Source organism: Moschus berezovskii, chromosome 4 (genome assembly GCF_049115385.1).
Source record: "Moschus berezovskii isolate FMDL1 chromosome 4, NW_MosBer_1.0, whole genome shotgun sequence".
NCBI classification, from domain to species: Eukaryota; Metazoa; Chordata; class Mammalia; order Artiodactyla; family Moschidae; genus Moschus; species Moschus berezovskii.
The window spans coordinates 31963997-31991830 of NC_142463.1; the positions used below are offsets into that span (position 1 = coordinate 31963997).

The 27834-nt window shown below is 41.5% G+C and overlaps 1 protein-coding gene across 3 annotated transcripts in view; it reads right to left on the bottom strand.

The window, feature by feature from the left end:
- Nucleotides 1-6349: 6349 nt before the first annotated feature.
- Nucleotides 6350-27834, bottom strand: part of DAB1 (DAB adaptor protein 1) — a 476669-nt gene continuing 455184 nt past the window's right edge. For 2 of the 3 annotated variants that reach the window (XM_055402651.2, XM_055402647.2), the window contains 4 exons: nucleotides 26726-27274; nucleotides 23012-23139; nucleotides 22544-22654; nucleotides 6350-9844 (listed from right to left, as the gene is read on the bottom strand). In XM_055402651.2, coding sequence (XP_055258626.1) covers nucleotides 22559-22654; nucleotides 23012-23139; nucleotides 26726-27274 — 773 coding nt within the window. In that variant the 3' untranslated portion in view covers nucleotides 6350-9844; nucleotides 22544-22558. The remainder of the gene's footprint in view (nucleotides 9845-22543; nucleotides 22655-23011; nucleotides 23140-26725; nucleotides 27275-27834) is intronic. The other variant, XM_055402649.2, reaches the window with a different exon arrangement.

Here is a 27834-nt window from a genome sequence, read left to right on the forward strand (position 1 = left end):
TTATTTTAGTGACTGCATACTCATATGCATAAATATATGCTTATTGATGCTAAAGATAAATGAAAAAGACATGGCCCCTGTCTTCTAGGAGCTTACCACTGATGATAAAGGCATAGCCTCCCATTCTACAGATATAACATTTAGATAGTTTCACAGTATTAGAAATTTAATTTTTAATATTTCATTATTATGCATAAGTGAAGAATATCTTAACATCTATTTGCTCGTTATCATGGGAATTTTCATCTTTTAAATTTGTCTTATACATGGAATTACCATGTTGAAAGTTATGCAACTTTAAAGATTTTGATTTAAAAATTCCTTTGAATCAAAGTGTTTGAGATTGCCTGTTTCCTCATATCTTCATCAACACAGAAATAATCATTGTTAATCTGATAGGAAAACTTGTCTTGATGAATTTCTTTGATTACAAAATTTTATACAGCCAAAGAAATACTTCTTGGCCCATAACAATATTGGAAACACAAGGTTTGCAGCAATATAAAATTTCAAAAAGCACAATGAAGTGAGAAGTTTGTTTTCTCCCTTTTGAGGTCCCACTCTCTAAGGTTACTCACAGCAGGGTTAGCACAAGCCTCATATTGTTCCATGAAAACAATACTCCTGGCATATAGGAGGCACTCAACAGATACTTATTAAATGAATGAGCAGTTTCACGAATAACATAATAAAAATCTTCTATGGATACACAAATACCTACATACATATTCTTATACTATTAATAGAAATGGGAACTTACCAAACCCACTCTTATATATTGTTGAATCTATTTCATATAGGCTTATTTAGACTTATTTCATTTTCAAGAAAGGCTGCATAGTACTGTAATTTAATGTGCTCCTTATTGATAAAACATTTTGCTGTTTTCTACCACTAGCTATTATTTATGGGCTTCTTGCATTTCTTCTTTGGGTACTGTTTGTTCATATTCTTTACTTTTCAGTAAGTATTTTTCTGTAAGCTTTTAGGAGCTTTCTGTGTATTCAGGATAATAAAGTTTTTTTAAATAATACTCCCCTAATTTTCCCATGACCTTTACTGTTGCTTATGGCATTTTTAAACAAAAATTTTCATGAAGTTAAATCTCTACACATTTATAAAAGTATATATTTTCTACATTTGGCATTAGACTTATGAGGTTGTTTTCTACCCCATATGAATATTTGTTAATTTTTTCTCATATGCTTTAATGGATACATATGATACATTTGATATTTAATTTCTGTGAATTTTAATTAACTATATGATGTGAAGTAAGAATCTTTTTTCTAAGTGTTTATTATACCATTTTTATTTATTGAATAGTTTTTATCCCCACTGCTCTGAATACTTCCAACTATCCACTGATTAATTATACACTAATTTCTTGAGCTAGTTTCTACAGTTTACATTGTTTCATAGATCATTTTACTCTTTGGCCTATACCAAAAACTTTAAGTAATTTTAGCTCTGTGTTTGGAGATCTCATTTTATCCTCATTATTTTTTTCTTGCATATTCTCACGTGATTTTCTCTTCAGATATGCTCTAGAACATTACTGAATATAAATATGTGATTGAAGATGGAGAACTGAGATTATGATTGAAACTGAAGTGTTGCAAATTAAGAACCAACATTTTCATAATCTTGAAACTTCCTCCCTGAATTTGTTGTTTCTCTGTGCCATGTTACAAGGTTTCATAATGAAAAAAAAAATCTAGATCTTATGAACTTACATCAGTATTAAATTCACTTTTGCATATTTTATTATTTTTATGGAATGTATTTTTCCATTAAAAATAACAATGTTCTAAAAGGATATTTACAATAATATAGAAAATACTGATTTTTATATATTTATTTAAAAAATAACCACCTTGATTCTTTTATTAGTTCTTACAGCTTCTGGTAGATATTTCCCATTAGAAAATATTATCTGCAAACACTGATAACTTTCCCATTTTAAATGCCTTAGATTCAGAATACTGCTAGATGATAGAGGTAATGGTTGACAGCCTTGACCTCCACCTCATTTTAGCAGATACCTTCAAGTTTTACTGCTATGTTTCCTATTGGTTTGAGATTGATGTTCTTTATCATGTGAAGGAAACTCTATAATTTTAGCTTCTAATGTTTTTCTCAAAGAGGATAATGAATTTTATCAGATGCCTTTCTGGCGGACACTAAGATGAGACAGTCTCTCTTGACCTATTAATTGCATTCCAAGAATTAACTTTATTTGGTCATGGTTTACAACTGTGTTTAATTTGCTACTATTTAGGAAGTTCTGATTATACATGAGAAAGATCAGGCTATAATTGGTACTATTTTTGATGTTTTATTATTTTAGCTTAGAAATATGAACTGAGAAACTGGTTTTTCTGTGTTATTCAAGAGCTTAAATAGTGCATCATTTTCTCCCTTCACTTACTCCAGGCACATCACGCTCACTGGGTGTGCCAGTTCAGCTACAGCTTTGGCCTCCACTGCCACTTCTTCATGAGGAATTCCTACTCATTTATAAAGACACAACTCAACCATCAGTGCTTCTATATGACTTTCTTCCACCATTCCCAAAGGTTATGCCTTTCTTCCAGCACTCATCCTACTATACTTACCTATTAGTCTTTTTTCCTGACTAGACTCTGAACTTCTTAAAGTGGGAATAGTCATATAGACATCTTAAAAAAAAATTCTCAATCTCCAGTGCTTATCACAGATCCTTGTACATAGCATGTGTTTAATAACTCTATTACATGAATAAATCCATGATATATTTTTGCTTTAAAGTTTGCCAGTGAAAAAGATTTCAAAGAGATACACGTATGCTTCTTTGCTTTGACAATAAAATAGTTATCCACTGCCCTTCTGGGATAGTAAATGTGAAAAGATAAAGTAAAAGAATTAAACACAAAAATATACAATAGCCATCACTTTCTTTACTGTACTGTAACGTGTACTGAGCATTTGTGTGGGCTTCCTTGGTGGTTCAGTGGTAAAGAACCCGCCTGCCAATGCAGGAAATGTGGGTTCCATCCCTCGGTCACACAGATTCCCCTGGAGAAGGAAATGACAAACTGCTGTAGTGTTCTTGCTTAGGAAATCCTTTGGTGAGGGGAGCCTGGCTGGCTACAGTCCATGGGATCGTAAAAGAGTTGGGCAAGACTAAACAACTTGAGGATTTACTACATCCAGGTATGAAATTTTCAAATTTATGTCTCATAGTAGCCTTATGAGGAAGATATTATCCTCTCAACATTACATCCAGTGACCTGAGGTCAAACAACTGGAAAGTTGTGGGGCCAGAACCTACATGGAAACTTCCTGAAAAGATTGGGTGAGTTCAGGGTGGTATGGCTGTAGACTGCCAAGACTTTCTGAATTCAGAGTCTACTGTCTATAATCTATATTAACTCACCAGTAAAGATAGTACATTCCACTTTTGGGAGAAGAAAGACAAATGCTAAGCAAAGCATGATCTGGTCAAATACTCAACTTTCCAGGTTCTGCCTAAGGTTAGTACACAATAGCAAGAAAGAAAACTACTGACTACCTACCTTCTTGACTTTTACATCACCTCTCTTCTGATGAATGAGGACTAACCATCAACTATGGGTTCCTTTTAGTTTATAATATGATGTTGCTTTATTTTAAAAGAATAAACATGGACTGAGTGGTCACTGACCACCTTTCTTTTACCACCTATGAAAGTTTGAAGGGGCACAGACAGGTAAGAAGAAATAATTTCCCTTTAATAACTAAGTTCCTAGGTTCTTGAGCTCATGGCCATGAACTATGGGTAACTAACTTCTATCATCTGAAACAAGACAGATTTCAGGGTGCCTCCCCAAGAGGCAGCAGAGTTCCTTACAACAGGAAAAAGAACAGCTGAGAATTTTACTGTTGACAAGATGTCAGCCCCGATCACTGCCTGTTCCCTCATCCACCATCCCTGCTAGTTCCCTATCCAGGCTGTGGCCCCTGCATGAGTGACAGAGTGGCAAGAGGTTGTTGTGAAGATTAAAGACCCAAGTCATCAGAGGCTGCCATCGCGCAAGAATATTTGGACATTTTCCACTTGACAGTCATTAATATTCTTCAGCAAATGATGAAACTGTTAAAAAAGACTCCCTCTTCAGACCCCTGTATCTTAGATGAGAAAATGAATGCTAGTGTTTTGTTTTGCAATTATATATTCATTGGATTGGGTTAGAGTTATCACTGTTCTAAAAAATAAAACAGAATTTTTCCTTTTTAAAAAATATCTACAGTCGTTTTACTGAAGAATCCATTTCTGCACTAAGTCAGCCCAGGTAAGGCTGGGTGTGATTTTTCTAATAGACACTACTTTTAGTGGAATAGAGATAGACTTTAAAAGTATCTTACAGAGGGTGCGTGAGACATTTGACATCTGAGAAACCCTGCAGACAGAAGCAAACATGGAAGAGAGGAAAGAGACTTGGAGGTCAGACCCTGGGAACCTCAACAGCCTCTGGGAGAGCTCGTTGGCTCTGTTAATTAATAGCTGTTTCATAACATCTCTAAGTTTCAGTTTCCTAAGTTATAAAGTGGGGAGCCTGTTTCTTTTCTTCTCAGGGCTTGTGTAAAAATTTGGAAATGATAGCTATAAAATGAGTGACACATATACAGTAGGAGCAGCATGAGAGTAGCAGCTATTCTTAAGATTTTTTAACATAAATACTGAGAACTGGCTACTAAATGGCTTGAAAGCCATTTACATCTGTTCATTAAAAAAAAAAAAAATCTTTCAGGCACTGTTGTTACAATTCCCTTGAATTTAAACATCTTTTAAGAGGTTTCAAAGCTTTGAAGGTTGATTTCAATGAAACCTGTTTTTATTCTAGGCGTTTTTCCTACCGTCATTCTGAGTAAAACAAAAACCATTTACTGTCAAAACAACAAGGGTTTGCTCTCAAGCACAAAATCAAAGCAGATATGTCTGCCTGATTTATTTTGGCATCCGCCTAACAGTTAAATAGGACACCTTTTAATTTGTCACTTCTTTAAGATGCATTTAGGCTGGGAAAGCAAATCACCAGTTCTTGGTTTCAGCTAAACTTGAACCAGCTGGACAGAAAGGTGTATTTTTTTTTTTTTTAATCCCTCTGACACATACCCTTTTAAAGTGCTAATTAAAATAGAAATTACAAATTTAGCAACATATTAAAGATACTAAGATCTCATGTTTTTTAAATTTTCAACTGGAGGAACTTAGAAATCTAATTTATTTACCAAAGATCAACTAGAATTCTGGGAAGAGGCATAGGTGATCAGGCTTTTCAACAAGACTATTTAGAACTATTAAAAAGGGTGAATATCCAGCTTTCTAAAAAAAGTTAAAATCAACTGTGAGTAAAGAAACTTAACTTTACTATCTCTAGCTGAAGAAGTTATTTGATCTCTCCAAGTCTCAGTTTCTTTATAAATTGAGGATAATGTCTAACGCTTGGAAGATTAACTAGGGCGATGACCATCTAGCATGGAGTGTCTTTGAGGCACCTAATAGCTGCTCAGCAAGTATGAAGCACTATTATTCAGAAAGTCTTCTATAACATCTTCTAACAACTCAGTCCATTTCTTACTGTATGGAGGCTGTTCCTTCTATCTGCCCCAGATTTACTTTGCTAGAATCCTTTCTCTCATTTTCTCCAAGTCGGTGGTAACATCTGTTTAATACTTTCTATTTAATGACACCGGACTGAGGGCATATGTTTATGAAACCATTAACATAACCAGTCCTAAACAGAGGTGTTTTTTGGCATCCCAAAGACCTAATCATAATCTGTAATCTGGCTAATTACTGGATCAACAAACTGATTTAATAACAAGAGAAAGTAAAAATGATACACACATATACATACACACATAAATACACACTTTTTTCTTCCTGTTCTTCAATACATAAAATAAAAGTCAAGGTCCAGCTCCAGACTTCTTTCCATGTTTTTTGGTGTGGATTGTGTGCGGAATGTGAAGGAAGATAAACGCTTCATTCTTGGGTCTCTTACAGCAGATGATCTTGAACTATGGGGCAAATTCTTTGACAGTCTAGGTTAAGCTTGGTCTTCTAACCAACAGTTTAGTAGGTTTTATGTCTTATTTTTTATATTTTTTAGAAGAAGATACAAATCCATAGGGTAAGTCCTGGGGTCTTTACCAACTTCTAAAGTCCCACGCTAAGTGTGGTCCGAACACCGCATCTACCCAGGGTATGCTTTTTCTGACAACAGCCTCCTCACTGTGATTTTCCAAGCGGAGCCAGTACCTGAATTGAACTGAAGACAAACTGACCTAACTCCTCAATGGAGCTTTCTTTCTCTGGTCAGGGTGCCAGGAAAACAGGCCTTCACCTGGTCCAATAGCAGTTTCGAGAGAAGCAGTTTCTCCTTCCAATTCCTCAACCTGAATATCCAGTAGAAGTTTGTGGAATAAAACCAGGCGAAGGTGTTGTTCTCAAACATGTTTATTTGTAACAGTTTTACATGGTGTGTTACAGAAATTAATGGAAAATTTCTAAAAATTTTGCTGTTCTGTTGAATGCATTGTACATAAAGTTAAAAATAACGTGTCCATATATGTTAACAAACTGTCATCTGAGGTAAAGTTAAAGTAGGTCTAGAAATGTACTGCAACAGTCATTTTCTCTTTCTCATCTTTATTAAAAAAATATGTGTCAGAACGCAGAAAGTGAAATGAACCAAACCCACAGAGTAAACATTTTTTTTTTTTTTTTAAAGAAGGTGCCCAGTACATTACACGATGGGGATTCAGTAGACACAGGGATGAGTACAAATTATCAAAAAAGTCTCGCGGCATGTAAAGAGAGCTACGGGGAATGGGAACAGAATGACAGGTGGTGTTTCCCTGGTTTCAAAATTTAAAGTGACAAATTTCGTGCTAGTGAAGGATGAGGAATTAACAGTTGTACACGCGGATTTTCTATCAGTCTAACTGGAACTGTGCACACTCCCCATGGCCTTTTGGTATCTGCACCTCAGCTCTTATTTGGAAATCTCACTGTTTTCCTGGGATAGGATACAGTGGTTCTGAGTTCCCCAAACAGTGCTTATTAGACAGCAGAATTCAGCCAATGATAATATGGATGGCAGTTTAAAATCTTGACTTTATTTCCCTCACTTTAATGTATTACAGGGGCCATCTTCTTTAAGTTCAGAGCCAGCTACATTTTCACCCACACTCAGTGCATGATGACAAATCCACTGGGCTGTCACTTTCCGCTACGAAATGAGCTCCAGATGGTGTACCTGAAACATCCACATCAGCCAGAGTTCACTTTGAATGTGTCAGAAGCAACCTGCAGAATCAGTGGAAGGGTGTGATACTCCAAGACAAACTCAAGACAACCATATTGAGGGAGAAGATAGCACCACTGGTTTAGAATCAGAATCACGGACAACAGAGCAATTTAAGTTACTTCCCTGTGGGAACTGCCTAGCTCATCAAATCCCCAGAAAATGCAATTGAACTGGTCTCAGGGCAACTCTCATGGTTATCACACCTTTCCCATTTTTACCTTCACATGGAAGGATCAGCTCATCCAAAGTTTGCACATTCCTGGAGAAATCATGTCAACCAAAATGTGACAGCTACACAGGAAGGTAGTGGCCCTTTTCAGCTCTTGAGTTCTTCAGACCTTCCATGTTAAGGTGACACATCTATTCTTCAATGGACATTTGCCAGTTAACTGGAAAACATTTAGATTCCAGTGACCTGACGGTGTAAAACATGGGCTTCAAACAGTAACAATTACCTTGACTTCTCAATTTTTTCCTTGGTCACCAAGTATACCTTCTTCCAAATCATTTTAGTTTCTGTTGATACAAAGTATCAAAGTACACAGGCCGATGGCAGTCAATCATATGAAGGTAAATTCTACTTTTCAAATTTTAAAACCAAGTAAGGATAATCACTCCCACCCCCAATCCAATTCATCCCATGATTCTTTAAAGTTTTCTTCTTAGTGTTAAACCATTCAATTCAACATACTGTAACTGCATAGGAACATCAGGAAAACACAGTTGACCTGTAGAACAATATTCTCTGTAGGGCAAAAATATAGATTCTTTATGAAAATCATGTGCTAAACATACAAACCAAACACTGCACTTTTTGTCTCATAAATGTAAAAAAAAAAGGAAGCTTAAATTCTTCTGTTTCACGTACAAACAGTCCAGTGATGTCTACAGGGTCGGTGGGAGGGAGTTTCAGAATCTGAAGGACAGGCCTTCAGAGCGTGAACTGTCTCTTTCTTGTTTTACACAGAGGGTCGTACTCTTGCAGAAAGACTTAGATGAGAGGCTGGAGTCACGTGCTCCCTTCCTGATCACTAGCTGCTGATTGGCTGACTGTTCCTGCCAGTTGTCCCTGAACTCCAACTTCCTACCATAGGCTCCAGAGTAGTTTCTGGAAAGTGAGCCCCATCCATCAAGTTTGTCACATTCTGCACTCAATCTGCTACCTTCTCTACAGTGTAATGGCATTATTTAAAAAGCATTTTCATTAACATTTATATTTACAAAAAAAAAACACAAACGGGCAATTTTTTTTTTTTCATTAGAACTCCTTAAAGCCATTTCCCTTAAATATTTAAAGAGTTTAATGGTAAGGTTTTTTTTTTAAGTTATAAAATAAAAATCCCATTTGAATTTTCTGATGTACAAAAAGAGATAGAGATGAACCATTGTGACCACAGAATCAGTTTGTTACTCTGAATATTCATGTCACCATTGTTCCATTAGCAAGTCGATTTTTTAAAATCCCAAACCACATTACCAGGATTGTACCAGAAGTATTTGGCAAATGACTTTTCTTTGAAAATGGCACATGGAGAAGACACTTGTCTGCATAGCATCACAGCAGCAAGATATCGGAAAAATAAAAACATCTCATTTTATTGGACTTAAAGAGTTTAGAGCTTCTGAGGAAATCAGATGTACTTTTCATCTTTCTCATCAATGGGATTCGATGTCCTTTCCTACTCACAGAGTGAAGGTTAAACCGAAATCTGTCTTTCTTCACCAAGATGCAGAAGAGCTTAAAGGGTTGTTTTGGCAACATTCTTAATCAAGAAGAATCATCAGCCACTTATTTGTCTTGTGATGATTTCAAGTGAATTCATTTCATATAGGGTTTTTTCTTTTTTCCCAATTGGATTTCTTCATCAATATCTAAAAAAAAGTCAAAAGCAATACAAAAATTTGTACACTCATTAATTTCAAACATGACAAAGAAAGGAAAGGGGAAAAAATGGCAGACCAGGCCTTGTGGAGTATTGTAATTATACCATCCTTTGTGAAAAGGCATACAAATGAGCATCTTGTGGTGACAGAGACCTTACATTCGCCTAAATAATGTCAGTGCCAACCCTGATGTACCTCTCTGAGGCCTGTCACTCCAAATCAGATGTCTTTACAGTGGTCAACAGGTTGAGAAATAAAAAGAGAATTAGGGTTTCACATACTAGGTCATCTTAAACCCACGCTAAGAGAGCCTGGAATATTTGTTGGGTGAGCACTTGCTTGATTTGTGATTTGATGCTGGGTATGGTTTTTTATACTTCTGTGTGTTTGTTTTTGTGCTGCCATAGACCTCTGCCAGTGGTTGACAAAACCTCTTAGTTCCCTCTTCCAAAGGAGTTCCATTGGGCAATCGTGAATTTCTTCGTGGGATGACGTGAGGTGGAAGAATACAAGAGAGCCTGTCGCGACGCTGATTTCCATGCCAGTCTTGAAGCACCCGCCACAAGCCCGCATTGATGCTATTTCTTACATCTGTTGATCTGCGCATAGAGAGGCTCCGGCTCCTATGGACAGAGGGACAAAGTGAGACCCGCTCTTTTCCCGATAGGGTTTTCTGAGACAGCTTGGGAAGGAGGGTTTGGAATTAGAACAGAAAGATGACAGCTTATGATGAATGACTTAGGTTATTTGGGGATTATTCTGTCATGGTGCATATCATTTTGGCATCATTCTTTACCCTTAAGAAGAACAGTCACCCAGTTGTGCCCTTGGTTTTCAAGCTGAGCCTGTTAGGGAAATCACAGGGTCTAGGAGACAGAGCTGGACCAGCTGTGTGATATGGACAAGATACTTTTACTTTCTGAGCCTTAGTTTACCCAACCATGAAATGGGAATAATATCATTTACCCTACAGGGTTCTTGTGAGAATTAGAGAGAATATATATAAAGCCTCTAGCATAGTGTTTGGCAGGAACGTGGTCTTCAGAACACGGTAACAATGATCATACATCAAGTAAACATTTTTTCAAGACAGTTTTATGAACGTCCACTTGAGACTGCTGCAATTCTGTCTCAAACTGCTCTTTGGTTTCTGCAAGCAGCATTGACTGGGCATGCTTTAGAGCAAGAGAACAGCAATCATGCCATTAGCTCTTAGTTAAAAGCTTCTAGGGCTTGTTTCCATCCACTCTCTGCTACAGTTTCAGGTTTGGTCAGTCACTTGCCTGCAGCCCTGGGGCTGTCCTAAGATATACACAAGGTTTTCACCAATATATGACACAGCAAAAGTTCAATCCAAATGTAGATGGGAAATGGTGTTTGGCCTCGCTGAAGTCATTTCAGACTTCAGTTCATACTGAAATGGACCAGGGTGCACTGGCCAAGCAGATCAGGTCAATATATTGGTCTGAAGCATGCACAGGCCCTTCTGTTAGAGTTGACATTCATGCTGTCACTCTTGGATATTTGTACCAGAATTAAATGGACACAATGACATCTTAATTCCACCATATTTTGTTTACTAGCCTGCCTCCTGCTATGTGGGTATAGATCCTTTACAACTGCTTATTTTCCTGAACCAACAGATGGAACTGGCATTCTGTAGCTATACCATGGGTCTGACACCATGCTGCATATTTTCAAGTACACTGTCTTTTGAATGTAGTGATTAAGGCAGCGATTTATCTCTTTCGCAAATGAGAAACCAAGCACAGAGAAGTTAAGTAATTCGACCATGGTCACATGGCTAGGAAGTCACATGGGACTTGAGACTTAAAAGTAAGTTCCAGTGCTTTTTCTCATTTATTACAATAGCTGCCATTAAACAACAACAACAAACCCCATAACAAACAAGCAAAAAGTCTTCCAGCTATGGTGTTGTAGAGTGTTTTGGAATTTATATAAAACACCTTTATGTCTTATTGGGTTGGCCAAAAAATTCACCTGTAACATCTTATGAGAAACTCGAAGAAACTTTTTGGCCATCCCAATATTTTATCTGCCTAACCATCCCCGGAGTGGCTTTTATTCTTTCCATCTTCATTTTGCAGGTGAAAACTGAAAATCAAAGAGGTTGTGTGAACTCAAAGTCATTGTTCTGCCTCTCATAGATTTAATATGTTGTATGATGGCTGGATGGCATCACCAACTCTGTGGACATGAGTATGAGTGAACTCCGGGAGTTGGTGATGGACAGGGAGGCCTGGTGTGCTGCGATTCATGGGGTCGCGGAGAGTCGGACACGACTGAGCAACTGAACTGAACTGAACTGATTGCTTGCTTTTATTGCAAAGTGGGGATGGGCAAGAAGATGGAATGTGAAGCCCAATGAAGAGAGCTTTTGCTTCCCCAGAGTCACAAGGTTACTTAGTAACCAGGCCGTAAATAGAATCCAGGACTCCTGAGATCAAGTCCAGCATATTTTCTTCTAGAGCTCATCATCTCTGTATTCTTCCAGGAACAAGGAGCTTCCTATTCTTGGAGGCACCCAGTTGTGTAATAGAACAGTTTGCCAATTGGAAACCTGCATGGTTTCCAACCATGAGACTTCATACTGTCCTTGAAAAGGTAAAAGAAAAAAAGTATAATACTTCTTCCAAATATCTGATGACATAAAGTAGGAAAGCTTATTCTTCCACACCCGACTCCTGAATTACCACCTGTGCATTCTGTCTGCCATTTTACACACAGAATTAGCCTGGCAGGTGCTCAGTGAAGGTCTGCTGAACGAATGTGAATGTCGAGGATACAGTGTCTACTTTGCTCACTGTTCTGATCCTTTTGTCCTAAAACACACTCTCCCCTGGCTTTATTCTCTCTGCGTCAAATTTTGAGCAAAAGCTATAGCAAGATGATTTATTAAGCACCTAATTTATTCTCTGCCAGCGTCTTGAAATGTTTCAGACACTTGTGGTAAGGCTAAACATGGAACTTTTCTGGGTGTCTGTGTTCTGGGGGTGGAGTGAGTGGAGCAAAGGTAGAGAGGTAAAGTAGTGAAGTCCCGCTAGTGAGAAACATCTCCTTGTGCTATGCTGGGCTGCAAGAATGCAGCTTCCTCTTTCCTGGGTAGACTTTCTCAGCTCACTTGGCTTTTTGGATGCCCTAAGAAGTCAGGCTGCCTTGATCTCACCCTACCATTTGCTTTATTCTAATTTTGGAAACTAATTTATTCAACTGAGAATGACACCTAAAAACAGAAGAAGACAGCAGGCTCAGACAGGGTAATTAATGCCACACTGCATTAACTTTCTGCAGCTGAGATAAATATTCACACATCTCCTGCTTGCCGGAATTTAGCTTCAAATACCCATCACAACAGCGGTAACGACTGCAGTCAACTCTCAATTATCCCCACTAATGAAGGGGAGCACTGGTGTGGAAAACCCCAAGCAGCAGATAATCCCAAAGTCTGACACTCTGATGCATTATACGTTTTGGAAATAGCTTTACTTTCCTTGTTACAGAATCTTAAGACTGTCAAGAGCTGGAGGGGAACTAAGAAATCATTTGATCCAGAAATTTCTGACCTGACTTCTGGCAAGGTCACCATGGGGTCTTCAGGTTATTTTTGACATTCCAAGAAGCCTAAATGGAATCACACATTAACATAGCACATTTTTGACATCTGTTGTTTTCTTTTGTCAGATCTGACCATATCTCTGCCCTGCTTCAAATCCTTCAAAGTCTCCTCATTACCCACAGGGCAGGGACGGGGGAGCCTGGTGGGCTTCCGTCTATGGGGTCACAAAGAGTCGGACACGACTGAAGTGACTTAGCAGCAGCAGCAGCAAGGTCAAAGTTCCTTCACTGGGCACATAAGACCTATTAGTCTCATAGTCCATTAGAACTAATAAATGCCCCTTTCCAGACCATGAATCAAAAGTCACCCTTCTGGTCACATATATCATGCTTTAAAAAAAAAAAAAATTCTTCATGCTTCTGTCAGAATGATACTTCTGCAAGGGATTTGGTCATACCAGTTTCTGATTGAAACAACCCTCCAGGCTTCTTAAGTCCCCAGGGATAATGCAGACACCCCTTCAGAATGACCCATGAGGCCCATCCAACATGGCTCCCTTTCCCATTGGCTTCATCTACTTCCACCCTCTGTTAGGTCACACTTCTGCTCTGTTCTTCTGGTCCCCTTGAAAGTGAAAGGGTTAGTTATTCAGTTGTGTCCAACTCTTTGCCACCCCATGCACTGTAGCCTGCCAGGCTCCTCTGTCCATGGAATTTTCCAGGCAAGAATACTGCAGTGGGTTGCCATTCCCTTCTCCAGGGGATCTTCCCGACCCAGGGACCAAACCTGGGTCTCCTGCATTGTAGGCAGATTCTTTACCCATCTGAGCCACCAGGGAAGCCCCTGGTCCCCCTGCCATGGTAAGATTCCCCACCTCTGAGATGCTGCTTAGACAGTTTCTTCCACTTTGGGAACCTCTCCTTATCCTGCACCTGTAGGTTCATACTTTTGGAACTAACCCAAATAGAAGGGCTTCTTGGACTGTGCAGGTGACACGGACCACTCTGCTCCTAGACGCCAGCAGTGCCCTGCAGAGGCCCACGTCCACACTGCCAGCACATTACCTCCTAGCGCTGTCCCCACAGTGAGCTCTGCTGCACCTTTCACGTCAGCGTCCCACATTCTGAGCAAAAGCTTGGAACCTGACAGGCACACCCACTTACAACACAGAGCATGAGGATGCAAATGAGCGAATGCAAAGTTGCCTCTCTTACTAGGACTTGGCAAATACTTATGAACGTTAATAAGCTCATTTGTGAATCTGGCATATTAATAACCTTTGTTTCTAGAGGACAACAAAGTAGATAGAAACCATGCGGCAAAGATGAAAACAAATCAACTCTCCAGCCTTTGACGCAAGTTGAATACCCTATGTTCTGGGAGATGCAGTCAAAGAGTACAAGCATGCTGATGTGAAATCGCGCAGATCCAGGCTGGTATTCCTACTACCAACTGCCTGCAGACCACTGGGAACACTTGCACTTGAGCAAGTTTGATTTATTGCTCATTGCAATGAGGGGAAACAGGGGCAAGTCTGGAAGAAGTGATTAGAAAGGGCTTCTTATGGGATTAAGCTTATATTAGATGTTTAGGGGGAGGGTCCAGAAAGTAAGGTTTCTCTCTGGGTTAGGTGCTTTCAGGAAGCATGAGTATGATTATCTTAATAATTCTTACCTGGGAGGCAGGAAGCACACAGTAAGGCCAGGAGCGAATAATGTTTGGTCATTTTTGGAGCTTGGATGATGATCATGGCAGCCATGGCTACTGAGTGATCTTGAATGGGCCTTGACCCATCATGGTGCCTTGTCTGATGCTCATGCTCTGTGAAACTGTTTACAATGCAATAGAACACCAAGGGCCCAGCTGTGAGGGCTGGGCTGGCTCCTGGCTGTCATGCTAATGTTCTCTTTCCACTGTCACCTACTTAGTAACCTTAAACTCCATGCAAGTTACTTAACCCTTCTGGGCATCAGTTTTCTCATCTGTAAAATGAGGCTAGAAGTCCTCATTGAGGATTGAAGGAGAAAACACATATTGAGCACACAGTCTGGCACAGAGATATTACTCCCCAAACAGTAAGGTTTCTTCTATCTGGGTGAGTGATTCTATCCTTCCTTTATAGAAGATGGTTTTCGGCCTAAAAATCACTGGTAGGTGGCTTTAAAAATTCCATCTTCTTCATATTGACACTTCTTCATAGTGTAACTGGGCTGTTAAGAAACCTAACAAATGGCACAGGATCTGTCCTGGGAAACTATGTGGAAAGAATGCAGAGTACATTTAAAGGGCTTGGTTGCAGGGCCCTGTGGATAGCAAAGACGTCCATGTGTCTGCAGACGACTTTAAATATGAGGTCTGAGCGCATGCCAAAAAACCAAGTGGAATCACAGAATGAAGAGTATTAACAGACTATATATTTATAGAAACCAAATTAGAGTCTATAGAGGGTTTTCCTTGATCACAGCCATGGTCTCGTTTGGGCATCACAGCGTCTATACCCTGGGTATTCCTAGCTCCTTTTACAGGGAAGAAGCAGGGCTCCTTAGAGTTTGGTGACTGGCCCAACGTCACTCAGCCAGCATAGGGCAGAACTGGGATACAATCACATTTGTTACATTTTTAGTTGGTTTTTTTTTTTTATTTCAGTAAAATATTTAGAGCAAAGCATTTGCCATTTTGATCATTTTTAAGCATATAATGCACAGACATTCATTATTAAATCCCTTTCTTTACCCCAAATAGACTCTGTACCCATTAAGCGACTTCCTAGTCCCCTTGACCCCTAACTCCTAGTAACTAGTCTCTCATTTACTTTTCCATCTCTATGAATTTACCTATTTCTCATTTCTAAATCAACTTCACTGAGGTATAATTTGCATACAATGAAATGTTCCCATTTTAAGTGTACAGTTTCATAAGCTGTGACGAATACATATACTTATCTGGGCCTCCCCAGAGCCATCAAGCTGTAGAATATTTCCTCACCCTACAAACTTCCCCCATGTCCTGCTCAGTCAGCCCCTCATTCCATTGTGGCCACACTGGTCTGCTTTTGACCACTGTAGGTTAGATTTGTTTTCTCAAGCACTTCATGTAAACACACCCAGGTCTTTCCTAAGCCCACTGTCCTCTCCACTGCCATGTGATCCCTTTTATAAAATGTCAAAGCAAGAAGGGCTCTCAGTCTGACAGTTCCTTTCCGGCAGGAAGAAATGAAGGCCTCCGGATGTGAGGGGTGCTTTACCAAAAGTCCACAGGAGACAGTGGAGAGCCAGGAGGGCAGCCCAGGGTCTGGACTCCCCTTTCCATGCATAATCCCTCACTCTCCCCACCTCTTCCCAGCCGTTTGGCTTGAAGTACAAAGGTACATAGTTTTCAATCCCACATTTTCACGAGCCCCTTTGGAAAGCCACCTCAATTGTGCTTATGACTTCACTTTAAATTTATTGTGTTTATTTTGGGAAAGCTTGGCCACATTAAGCAAAGGCTGGTCCAAAACAGATGATGAGCGGGGAGAAGACGCGGCATGCTGAGAAAGGTGGTCTTGGACGTGAGGTCACGCGCCATGCAGTCTGGTTACTGAGCAAGCCCACTTCTGCCCCGTCCTGGGCGCCTGGGGAGTGAGAGCCACGCTGAGCCAAGCTGGGAGTCAGACTGCAGCTGGGAGGTGAGCCAAAGCTTGAGGCCCTCAGCATCGCCCTGCCTAGGCAGCAACTTCAGCCTCGGGGTCTTTAAAGTCCCAACACTGGGGCCTACCTCAGTAGGGTCTTACATTTCCTTGCTTGGCAAAATGAAAATGGGGATGGTAACCATGGAGTAAAACTAAGGCGGAAAGACATCAAAGTTCCATCTAAATCCATGAAAAATGTTTAGAGCCACAAAGACTCCAGCCATCTTCCTAACTACCTGTATGAACTGAGGCAGGCATTTGACCTGGGTTTTTTCATCTCTGCAATGGGGCATGTAACACCAACATCATGGTCCTGTATGTAACATGGAATAAGTGAGGTCATATGACATAAAGAATTTTAACAAGTGGCAGGAGTTTTCCTTTCTTTTTTCATTCAAAGGAAAGGGAAAATGACAAAGCTTTCTGACTACTTTCAGCCAGAAAATCTGGCTTTTAGGATAGGAAAGCCTTCAAAACAAACGATGGATATAACGGTACTATCTTAGAGACTGAAGTTGCTGCCAAATGCACTAGCTTCCAGGGGCCTTGCAGTGCCAAAACCCACTTAGTGATCACAGGTGCGCAATCCGAGTTCCTGGGAGGTCCACACTCATTCTGATCAACTCTGCACTTCCCCAGTATGACGAATGATGGGCACCAGTAATCTGCTTTGCATATTTACATCACTTCTTTTTTTAGCTTGTCATGAGGGCACTAAGGTTGTGGATGCCTGTTCTCTGCCAAAAGCAAGTGGGCGTGTCCTGAGTAGGCTTCTGGTGGTCAGGAGAGGGTCCTACATATCAAGTGGAGAGTCACCGGAACCCCTAAAGAAGTCACCACATTTCAGGGACTTCTGGCCTTTCCTTCATTAGGTGGGAACAAGGACAACCTGGGAGAAGGGTGCTAGACGCTTTTTGAGGATTGGGTCTTCCATGCTCTAGCTGGGTAACCCTGGACAAATCAGAAGTCCTAGAATGTAAGAGCTAGAAGGGCCTGAGGAACTGCTTTTCTGAAGAGAAGACCAAAGGCCAGAAATGAAGTCATCTGCCTCAGGTCACAAGCAATTAAGTCAAACAGAGGCCGCTAAAACCCAGGTGTCCTGGTCTGGGTTGAGTGCTCTTAAGTTCTCTAATCATGGTCTAGAGTCAAATCCTAGCCTCCTGACATGTGATTCTTGTGATTTCAATGAGTTATTAACCTCTCTATCTTACCTGCCATATTTGTGAAATAGGAGTAATAAAAATATTCAAGAGTGTCTCCCTGAGGACTGATGTTTAATGAAAGCGCTATAAACAGGCTGCTGATTTTTAAAGTTATCTCATTAATAGTAGTAAGTGCAGGCTACTTGCATTACCTTCCACAGGGTGATTCTAGAAACAATGAGCATGATCTACCTCAGCTCAGCAAAGCACAGCCCATCAGCCCATTTGAGTGACTGCCAGTTCTTCTATAAATAAAGTCTTACCACACCCAGTCCTTATGGGCTATCTTTTGCTGTTTTCCTGCTACAATAGTAGAACAGATTAGCTGTGACAGAGGCCCGGATGGCCCACAAAGCATACATAGTTCACAGTGTTTGCTGAGCTCAGGTCTAAATGATCAGTGGATTCTAGCTCTGCCCACTGCTCTAGGGGCTGAAAATCATGTTGAAATCTCCACCTCTGGGCCTCTGTCCTCCAGAGTCTCTTGTTCAGCAGTCTACCAGCATCTGAACTTAGAAGTTCAAAGAAACCTCAAGAACACCTGGTCCCAAAGTAAACGTGCCTTTTTCTCTGCTTAAGCCTGCTGCTCTGTGTTCCTTAGCGTAGTTCCTGGCCCCACCTAGATCCCCAACAGGCAGGCAGGAGCCCGGGGAGTCACCCAGTGCATGCCCTCTTCATCCTCTCTTCCCGCTTCCCTTCAAGCCCTAACCGCCTCTTGATTCCATCTTTTCATATCCCTGGGCAACAAGCCTACCTCTCTAACCTGGCTAACACTGCTCTCAGCCAGGCTTTCCCATCTCCTACCTGGACCAGGTTGGCCTGGACGAGCTTCAGAGCACCACTATGCTCATGTAAAGAAGTGGTTATTTTCCATTTCTGTGGGTCTCTGTTTTAAGGCTTTTTGCTATGTGATTCTATTTAAAAGCAAAATAGTAATAATAATGCCAAATATGTGCTATTTTACTCTCAAAGCTTATAAAGCACTCTCAAACTCATGATATCTTCTGATTCTAGGAGAGCCTGAGGAGGGAGCTGTTGTCATGATTCATTTTCATCTATGTGTGAGGAGTGGGGTTCCAGGGGTTAGCTAAGGTCCTGCCTAAGATCATGTGCTTAGGATCTGTAATTCAGACCCAAGGCATCGTTTTTACTCTCTCCTTTTTTTTTCCCCCCAAATCTCTCTCCCAAAGCATCTAAAGTTCTGCTTTTCTTTCCCCTGAACACTAAAAATCCATCAGGTAATATTTTATGTCTCTTCGGTTCCCACTATGAAGATTGGTCTTTAAAAAAAATGACAGTGACTTATTATTTATGGCAATATGTATTGTTACTAAGGGAGACAGACCAAACAAGTCTCCATTGTTACAGATGCTACTTTGACTTGACAGCTGGGGAAGTCTGATAGGCAGTTTATTTACTTAGCTATTTAACCAAATAAATGTTTTCAGTTTTCTTTCATCTCCTCAAAAGCTAACATTTCGCCCTTAAAATTGCTCCAGCAACACATCAGTGGAGTATAAATTACCTGCCATTCCCACACCAGCCATTATAATATTATTTGGGTTCTTTTTTTGTGCTCTTGTTGACCCAGTCTTTCACAGACATGTGATTCTCCCAGATGGGAGGGTAGGGGAAAACATGAAATAATTGAAGATATTCTCCCTTATTGCTAAAACAGAAATGCTGTTTGAGATTGGCCCCAAAGCGTCCACCTGCGAGGATGGAGGCCGTCTGTTTCCTCTTAACAAGGGTGCGATATGGTTTTAACTTATCAACAGATGTCCCCCCTTCCTACTCAGAATTGTGCAGGCATTTCTAATAAAAAGCAGCTGGTGATAATGGTTGCAACGGTGATAAGGCTGAGACTCCTGCTTTCCAACTGCATGGAGGCAGAGGGGAAAATAGAGCTGTGGACGTAACTTGCCCTGCATGGTGTATTCTTTCTCCAAATGCCTGGAAAGGCGCTAAGAAATTGCAGTCAGTAAACTTCCGGTTGGGTGGATAGGTGAATGGAATGGAGACAGAAATATCAAATGTGGCTTGTGCTGTATTGAAGGAGGGGCCCAGAAGTCCCATTTGAACTTTCGTCATGGGTATCTTGGGAGCTTCCCTCATAGCTCAGTTGGTAAAGAATCTGCCTGCAATGCAAGAGACCTGGGTTTGATTCCTGGGTTGGGAAGATCCCCTGGAGAAGGAAATGGCAACCCACTCTAGTATTCTTGTCTGGAGAATCCCATGAACAGAGAAACCTAGCAGGCTACAGTTCATGGGGTCGCAAGAGTCAGACACAACTTAGTGACTAAACCACCACCACCACTACGTGGGTGTCTTACGGGATGTGTCAGCAAGGCTGGCATGGGCCTCTGGGAATGTGATCCCTGATAGGCCATTGTGAAATTGCCAGACTAAGCTTTCAAAGGGAGAAAACTGCTTCATTGAAGATTACAGCCCAGCCCTCCTTTGGAGCTGGGAACTACTTATTATGATTTACATGTGAATATAAGATAAGGCTGCTCTGTTTGGAGAAGTGAGTTGGCCTGTGAGGCCCTAAAAGGGTTCATTCTGATTAAGGGGCAGGGTGAGCCAGAGAACTAAGAAATAGGGTTTTTCATTTTCTTCCCCCAAAGCTCTTTTAAGGCATACTGAAAATTAATTACCTGCAACTAGAAAGTACAAAGCAAAACCTCCCAGGCAATGGCCTGGGTCCTTATGGTGGAATTTATTCAACACAAGGACATAAGGGCTAAATGTATAAAATCCAAGGGAGTGGTAAACCATTTTTCTTGAGCACATGTGATGTCGGTTTGGAGTGGTGGGGATGATGTTGGTGTTGCTGATGGCAACTAACAGCTCTGCTACCTTCTGTGTGTCAGATGCAGTTTTAAGAATTCCAGACATATCACTTAGTTCAAACAATAACCTCATGAGGAAGACTATTTTTATCCTTATCTTTCTAAATAAGATAGAGAATTATGACATCTCATCAGGGTCACATAGCTTTTAAGTGCCAGTGCCAGATTCTGAATTCACTCTTGTTCCAGAACCCAGATTTTTAAGCTGAGTACTGAGTGTCTGTCTCTATGTGCCATCTCAGTTAAGGTAATGGACACACCAGGCCCTGCCAGCAGATAAGCACACTAAGACTCCACAGCAAGTATGGTTCTTGCCCAAGATTTCCTGCTATTAGGTAGCTAACCTAGAATTTGAACTCAAGTTCCAAATTCTGAGCTCTTCCCACAAGACTGTGCCACATCCATTTACACCTCGGCCCTGGCCTGGGGTTCTAGACAGAGCATCAAACACAACACGGAACAGGCTGAAGCCCCACAAAACAGCTTGCAAAACTATCTCAAGCAGAACAGACTCATAAAGATGAGGGCGTGAGGCATCGATCTGCAAATGCTGTCCGTCATCTCTGTTCTCTAGAAGAAGTTCAGTTTTAGGGTTGGATGTTGGCTGTTATGCTGACGAATGGCTCTCGTCACCCCTACTTCACCACATTTTTCAAGCAAGGGTGAGCATGTGAAACAAAACAGATGAAAGGGGTAGAAAAACCTGTTGGGGCGTCTTCCCAAGGTGTCCACTCATCATCGCCAACTTCTGCCTTTCCTGGAACATCGACTCTGTCTATTAGCACAAGCTCCCGTAATCGCTTTGTAAGACTACATTTTTAGATGGGTGTTTGCATGGCACGATGGTATTCTCGGGTGCTACATACTGTACTGAGGTGAAATGTGGCAGAATGTATGGTATGTGAGATTCTCTAATCATAAAATCTATGAACAAAACGCACTTTGAAAATACTCGATGAGCTTTCAATAACCATCAAAATAACTTACGCACAAATGGCAACTGATTCCAAGGTAGTCTTAGAATCCATTTATGAACAGTGAAAACTATTTACCATTTTAATGGTTCTGACCATGCTGCTCAGGCCTAAAAACAGAGCTCTGCCAGTTAGGGCCTTGCAATCTTAGGCGTTTATGGAAAACTAGAAAAGTATCTGAAAATTGAAGACATTTGTCAAGGAGTGACCTTAGAAATCATGTCTGGGTAACAAGGGGGTACTTCTGTCTCCTGGGAAAGTTGGCTTCATCAGCCCCTCTTTCTATCCATCAAATCAGATGTATTGAAATTCAAGTGCCTAAACCCACTTCTAGTAAATGTAAGTACACCTCTCTCGAAGTCGCTGCTGATGGAGTCTGAAGTGGTTTGGTGGCAAACCACCGGCTGTCACACAGGTGCAAACAGCAGAGCCTCAGAAGTGAATGCCACACGTCTTTGAATTCTTTCATGTCAGAAAGGGTGCAGGGCCCCTTTTGGCCAGACAAAACAGGCTACCATGATCTTACATCTCTATCAATTTTATTTCAAGCACTGCTTGCTTTGTTTCTTAGTCTGCCTGCTGAAGAGTGTTTGGTTGGTGAATTTTTTTTTTTTTAGATCTGTGGAGTGTAGGCAAATTCTGTGACACACTGCTGAAGGTGTCTAAGCATCTGGACCACATCTCACTGAGAAAGAATGTGTCCATCTCAGAATGTTGATGCTTTCAGACACTGAATCCACATTAAGCAGCTCTGACCATGCCTCACCACCCCCCCCCCCACTCAGAACATATTGGTAATAAAATAGTATGACCATTCCCCACTCCTCACCTTTACCCCATCCCAATACATGTCAAAGGTCATGCATCCATGAGGATAGACAAGGTGGAAAACAGACACCAGGCAAGGCGAGATGATGCAAACATTAGGGATACGCTCAGGCCAGGAAGATGGTGCGAACATCAGGGATGCGACTTCAGAGGCAATGAACAAGCAGAAGGGAGAGCTGATGGCTTAAAGGGTGGGAGATCAAAAGGACAGATACCTACCCAGACCTGTGCTATCTAGCTACCGGCCTGTGGACTTATATTATCACCACTGGGCTCCCCACTGGGCTCACCAAAGGGATCACTGTTGGATGAGGCCTGTGACCCATCAGGCTAGAACACAAGAAGATAACACTTTTTTTTCTTCTTTTCAGTAATTTAAAATATAAGACAGCTGGGTACATTTTCATGCACACATATCATCCATTATTTTAAAGAAGGCAGCACTCCATTGAAAGGATGCCACTTCTGCGAATGTGAGAACTCACAACAATGTAATGAAAGGATAACAGTTTTCAGCTGCTCATTTGAACATAAAAGAAAACCCCTTTAGTCACCCCTTTAGAACCTGAGTCTGAGTCAGCATTCTTTTCTACATAGGCTTCCTCAGGCATTGTTCATTTTAGATACAGAAGTTTTAAACGGAAAAAAAAAAAAAAAAACAACTCAAAGAACAAACCAGTCACTTACAGCTTCTTGCTCTTCACTTTTGCTGGGACTCTCAAAGCCCTCTTCAAAGATGTCATCGGTGGTCGGATCACTGGCGTGGGATGCAGATGATTTGGATGGAGAGCTCTGTCTAGGGGCTGGGGTTGGAGCTACATGGAGACCATGCAAAAAAGAGAAAATATTCTAAGTGTCTGGAGGCGACTGTTTCTACCCCACAGAAACCCCAGGGGTCTGGTTGTTTGAGTCAAATCCCAGGACACCTCTTCCCATCACAAGTCAAATCAGTTGAACAGTTAATCTCTCTTCTGTATCTATTTATCCTGTCCTCTCACATACTTGACAGTCAGGAGGAGCTGGTCCACAGGGATGGGTGAGGCAATGGTCCTCAAGGGATGTTCCCTGGACCGGTAGTATCAGTCACATCTGGGGACTTGTTGGTAACACACATTCTTGGACCCTACCCTAGATACACTTGCTGAATCAGAAACCCCATGTTTCCATAGACTCATGTTGAGACCTGCTGGACGATAGTTTTCTTTCTTTCTCTTTCTTAATTTCATACAATTATTTCAATAAGAATAAATAGAGATGAGGAGAGTGTGACACATTTATTGGATGCCTTCCATGTATCAGAGGCCATCAAATTTCACAGGTAATATCTGTGATCCTCATAAAGCCATTTTTGAGGTAAGGGTTATTCAATTTTACAGATAAGGACAGTGAAGGTTGCTAAATTGCTCAAGGTCTCAAACTTGGCAAGTGGAAGCAGGCTTTGTATCGTGGCATGTAGTAGGTGTCTGATAAACCTGTGTGAATGAAGAGTGTCTCAGTGATCTGGGGAAATGGAGACGGCTGAAGGCAACTTCACAGCTGATGCTTTTTTCCTTGTTTCATAAGGATCTCCGTTTTCTGTCCTGATCTTCCCACAATTTCCGTGTCTTCCTTATTCCAGAGGTTTATAATAAATATGCCACTGGAAACCACCTTCCTTTCCATAATTTCTAATTTGGCACGGAAAATATTCCTCACTGGCTCAGCCCCAAGGTAGGGGGAGGAGGATAAGACTTGATTTACTAGTTGAACTTCAAAAGCCATTGATAAGGTCTCCCTGCCATTACTTCCCAGAATTTACAAAATCTGGCTGCTCATCAGACAGTGTGTGATTATAAAACTTAGTGAGTTGCTTTTGTAACTCTAACGTCTTTAGAATGACGTTATTTACTGCGTGTCAGTGAGCTAGACACAGTGCTGGGCACTTTGCATTCATCATGCCCTCTAATATAAACACTGCAGATGCTACTGTACCTGCTGTCTTTTTCTGATGAAGAAACTGCCACTCAAAGAGATGCAGTGCCTTTCTCAGAGTTAACACAACCGTGAAGAAGCAGGAGCCCCGGAAGTTAACACAAATCTGATACTGCTCAGCCCCACTGTGCTTTTCTATTTCTATCTGAGGATCACTTTTGGTTCTGCCGCACCCAAAACATTTGAAAGGTGATGCTGATGGACAGAGAATATAAAGACAGGCTGCACTCATTTTCTTTAAAACATAGATTTATTTTTAATTAAAAGGAAGTAGGTTTAAAGAGATAATTTATGCGAAAACACCTTGAGATGCAGCACACGCTTAATATTTATTAGTGAAGTGGGATTCCAAAGTGAGTTTGATGTGGTTTCTTACTTACTGAGAATCCTGACCAGGCCACCGATGCTAAGAGGTATACTGCTCATACTTACTGGATGTAATCAGTGGGATGCAAAACTGTTTATTTATGCAAGTGATTAAGCTTTAGAAGGTTTTATAGAATACCTCTATACTCTAAAACAGTAGTTCTCAATCTGGGACAGTTTTACTCCCAAAGGGACTTTTTGCATTATCAAGAGTCATTTTTCATCATCAAGGCTAGGGGAAGAGGATGTGACTACTGGGCATCCATTGGGTAGATGCCAAGGATGCTGCTAAACATCTGCAATCCATAGGACAACCACCCACAGTGAAGAATTCTCTGGCCCCAAATCTCAATAGTGCCAAGGATACAAAGCCCTGCTCTGAAAACACAAGAGTTACCAAGTGGCTTTTGTTCTGTTCCTTTTCCTTCATTCTCTACAATCTTGCAAAATACCTCCCATGTGCCAGATACCACAGGAGCATCAAAAAAGGTGGAGCAACACGAGGGTGACTAACACATATTCCCTGTCCTCAAAGAATTTACACTTCCCTCTTTTATATGTAGCTGGCACACCAGCCCCTTGAAAGAGAGACATTTGCTTTCAAAAGACACTTGCTTATTTATGCATGGCTATCATTTCTTTAGCGTTTCCTTTTTTAAAATTCATGAGTCTTCATTGAAACCCTGTGAGTTGGAGTAAATAGAGATGCCCCCACCATGTAGATCATATGGCCTGAGAAGAAATAGGCTATCTATACCCACAGAAGAGGTTCATTTTCAGAACAGCATTCCGGACCTGGCGGAAGTGACATTATCTAATTGTGTTAACATTTTAAGTTCTTTTAACAATTCACGGTATTGGTTAAGCAGTGATCCGTATCATCTGACAGTAATGAAAACGCCAACCTCACTGAGCCATGAGCCTTTTCCTTCCCCTTATCAACTGTTAAGGCACAGGCTGGATCACCAGGCATCTTCCTGGGTTGATGTCAAGCTGGCATCAGTGTACCCCAGTGTATCTGGATTCTGTTTAGCTGCATGGTACTCGTTTGCCAGAGGCTGGCAGTAGAAAAGTGAGTTGGGGGAGAATCATTGAATGACACAAACCGGACAAGACACACAGCTATCGAAGCCAGCTCACTTATCCTACCCAAGACGCAACGGAGGTTACGAGAAGTCACCCACTTGCCCAAAGATACAGCTTGGGGTAGAGAAGGCAGGATTAGAACCTCAGTGTAGGACTCTGCGTAAATCCACTCGGTGTGCCATAACAATGACGATAAAAATACTTCCTACTCTGTGAGGGTTGTGATGTTTTAGTACCTGTACCACTGAATGCTTTTTATGATCCTTAGCCTGAGATAGCTGAGGAAACTGAGGCACAAAGAAATAAAATGACGTGATCACTGGCACAAAACTAAGAAGTAATCAAGCTGCTCTCTGGATTCCTAGTCCAGAGTGTTCTGCTACAACAACTTATTTTTTTTTCCCCTTTGATTATCCAAAGCTTTGAGCCAAATTCTGACTGCTATTCTACCTGCTGTGGGAGGCTTTACAACTGCTCTATCTCTGGCCTGCATTTTCTCCTGATCTTAATCTTCTTTTTTATCCTTGTTCCTAAAAATTTTTAAATGCACATACTCCATTCAGTTTGAGTTCAATAAGCCATACCCCAAACTACGTATCAGAGCCGGGATACACATACATGAATACATGAAGGAGCGAAGGGACAAAAACAGAAGACGCAGGGTGACATGCTAGAAAAATAACAGGCTTGTATTCAGTCCTACCCTTTTGTCCATTTTCTTTGTCTTTGAATCTCACTTTCATTATCTGTCAAACAGGTCTAACAAAACTTGCCATCAGCATTGTTAGGAGTACAGAAATAACGCATATAAAGCCCATGGAGAAGGTGCATATAATTGGCATCTAATAATGGGAGGCTATTGTTAGTAGTAGTATAAACAAAGAGGCCTGTTGAATGCAGCTGAGGTGGTTTCTCTGACACCAGAAACAAAGCATCGATTGCTCTCAGGGGTTTCTGTCTCCAGAGCAGGACACTCACGTGAGTTGGTCGATGGCGTGGTAGAAGTCACAGGTGTCAAGTTCAACTGGGAGATGTCAAAGTCATCACAGTCATCCGTATCCTGTGCCAGCCCGACTTTGTTGAAGTAGCTGGAGAAGGCCTCTGAGGTGGAGGTGAGGGCGGGCTGGTCGGGTTTGCGGGAGGGCACAGGCGGAGGCGGGGCCATCTGGAAATCCTTAAACATTTCTTTTCCCATTTTCTGCCTGGGCGTGTCGGTCTGTGGACTTGACCTGGCGGAGTCGCCCGAGGCTGGGACGGTTGCAAGGGGGGTGAGGGGACCTTGGAACATGGCAGCTGGCAAAGGCATAACAGTTTGTGTGGGCATGAAGGCGGCTGGCGGAAACTGCCCGGCCACGGCGGGCCAGGGCTGCTGAGTGGCAGGGAAGAGACCCGGCTGGCCCCATGCGATGGGCTGAGCCCCCGGCATCACCTGAGCGACTGGCGGCTGAGCACCCATGGCGATCTGCTGTTGGACGAGGGGCTGCTGGCCCCAGAAGGATGGGAGGACGGCGCCCATAGCAACATAACCTGCAGGCATGAAAAAGAAGAGTCAGGAGCCCTGGGCACGAAGCATTCAGGGAGTCAAGTGATTGGCAGAAAGGTATCAAGTGGCAACTCAGCATCAGGGTGTGTGCTAGGATGCCAAGGTGAGTACAATAGAAGTCCCTGCTCTCCTGGGGTCTGCCTTCTACAGTGTGGTCAGGGATAAGTAGAAACTAGAATGCAGTGAGGGAGCAAGCCTGGCAGGCATTTGGGGGTAATAATAATAATGGTATAGTTCTTACAGTAGTTATAGTCTTATAATTCTTAAAGGTTTCTGACATCATACAGCTCAGGAACCGGTATGCTTGATGGGAAGGGCAGAGTGCTGGAAACAGGCACATCTGGGTTTGAATCTTGCTTCCCCTTCTTGCTAGACTGAGGGCATCCTCATTGCTTCTGCTATAAGTCAAGCTCTTTGTTGGAAAATCAGGCTACAATATGTTTCTTCTCCGCATCAAAACCGTGTGCAAGATGATTGAGATCAAGGTTAAAATTCAGACTGCCACTTCTTATCTGTGGAATCTGGGGAGAGCTTAAGAAGGTCT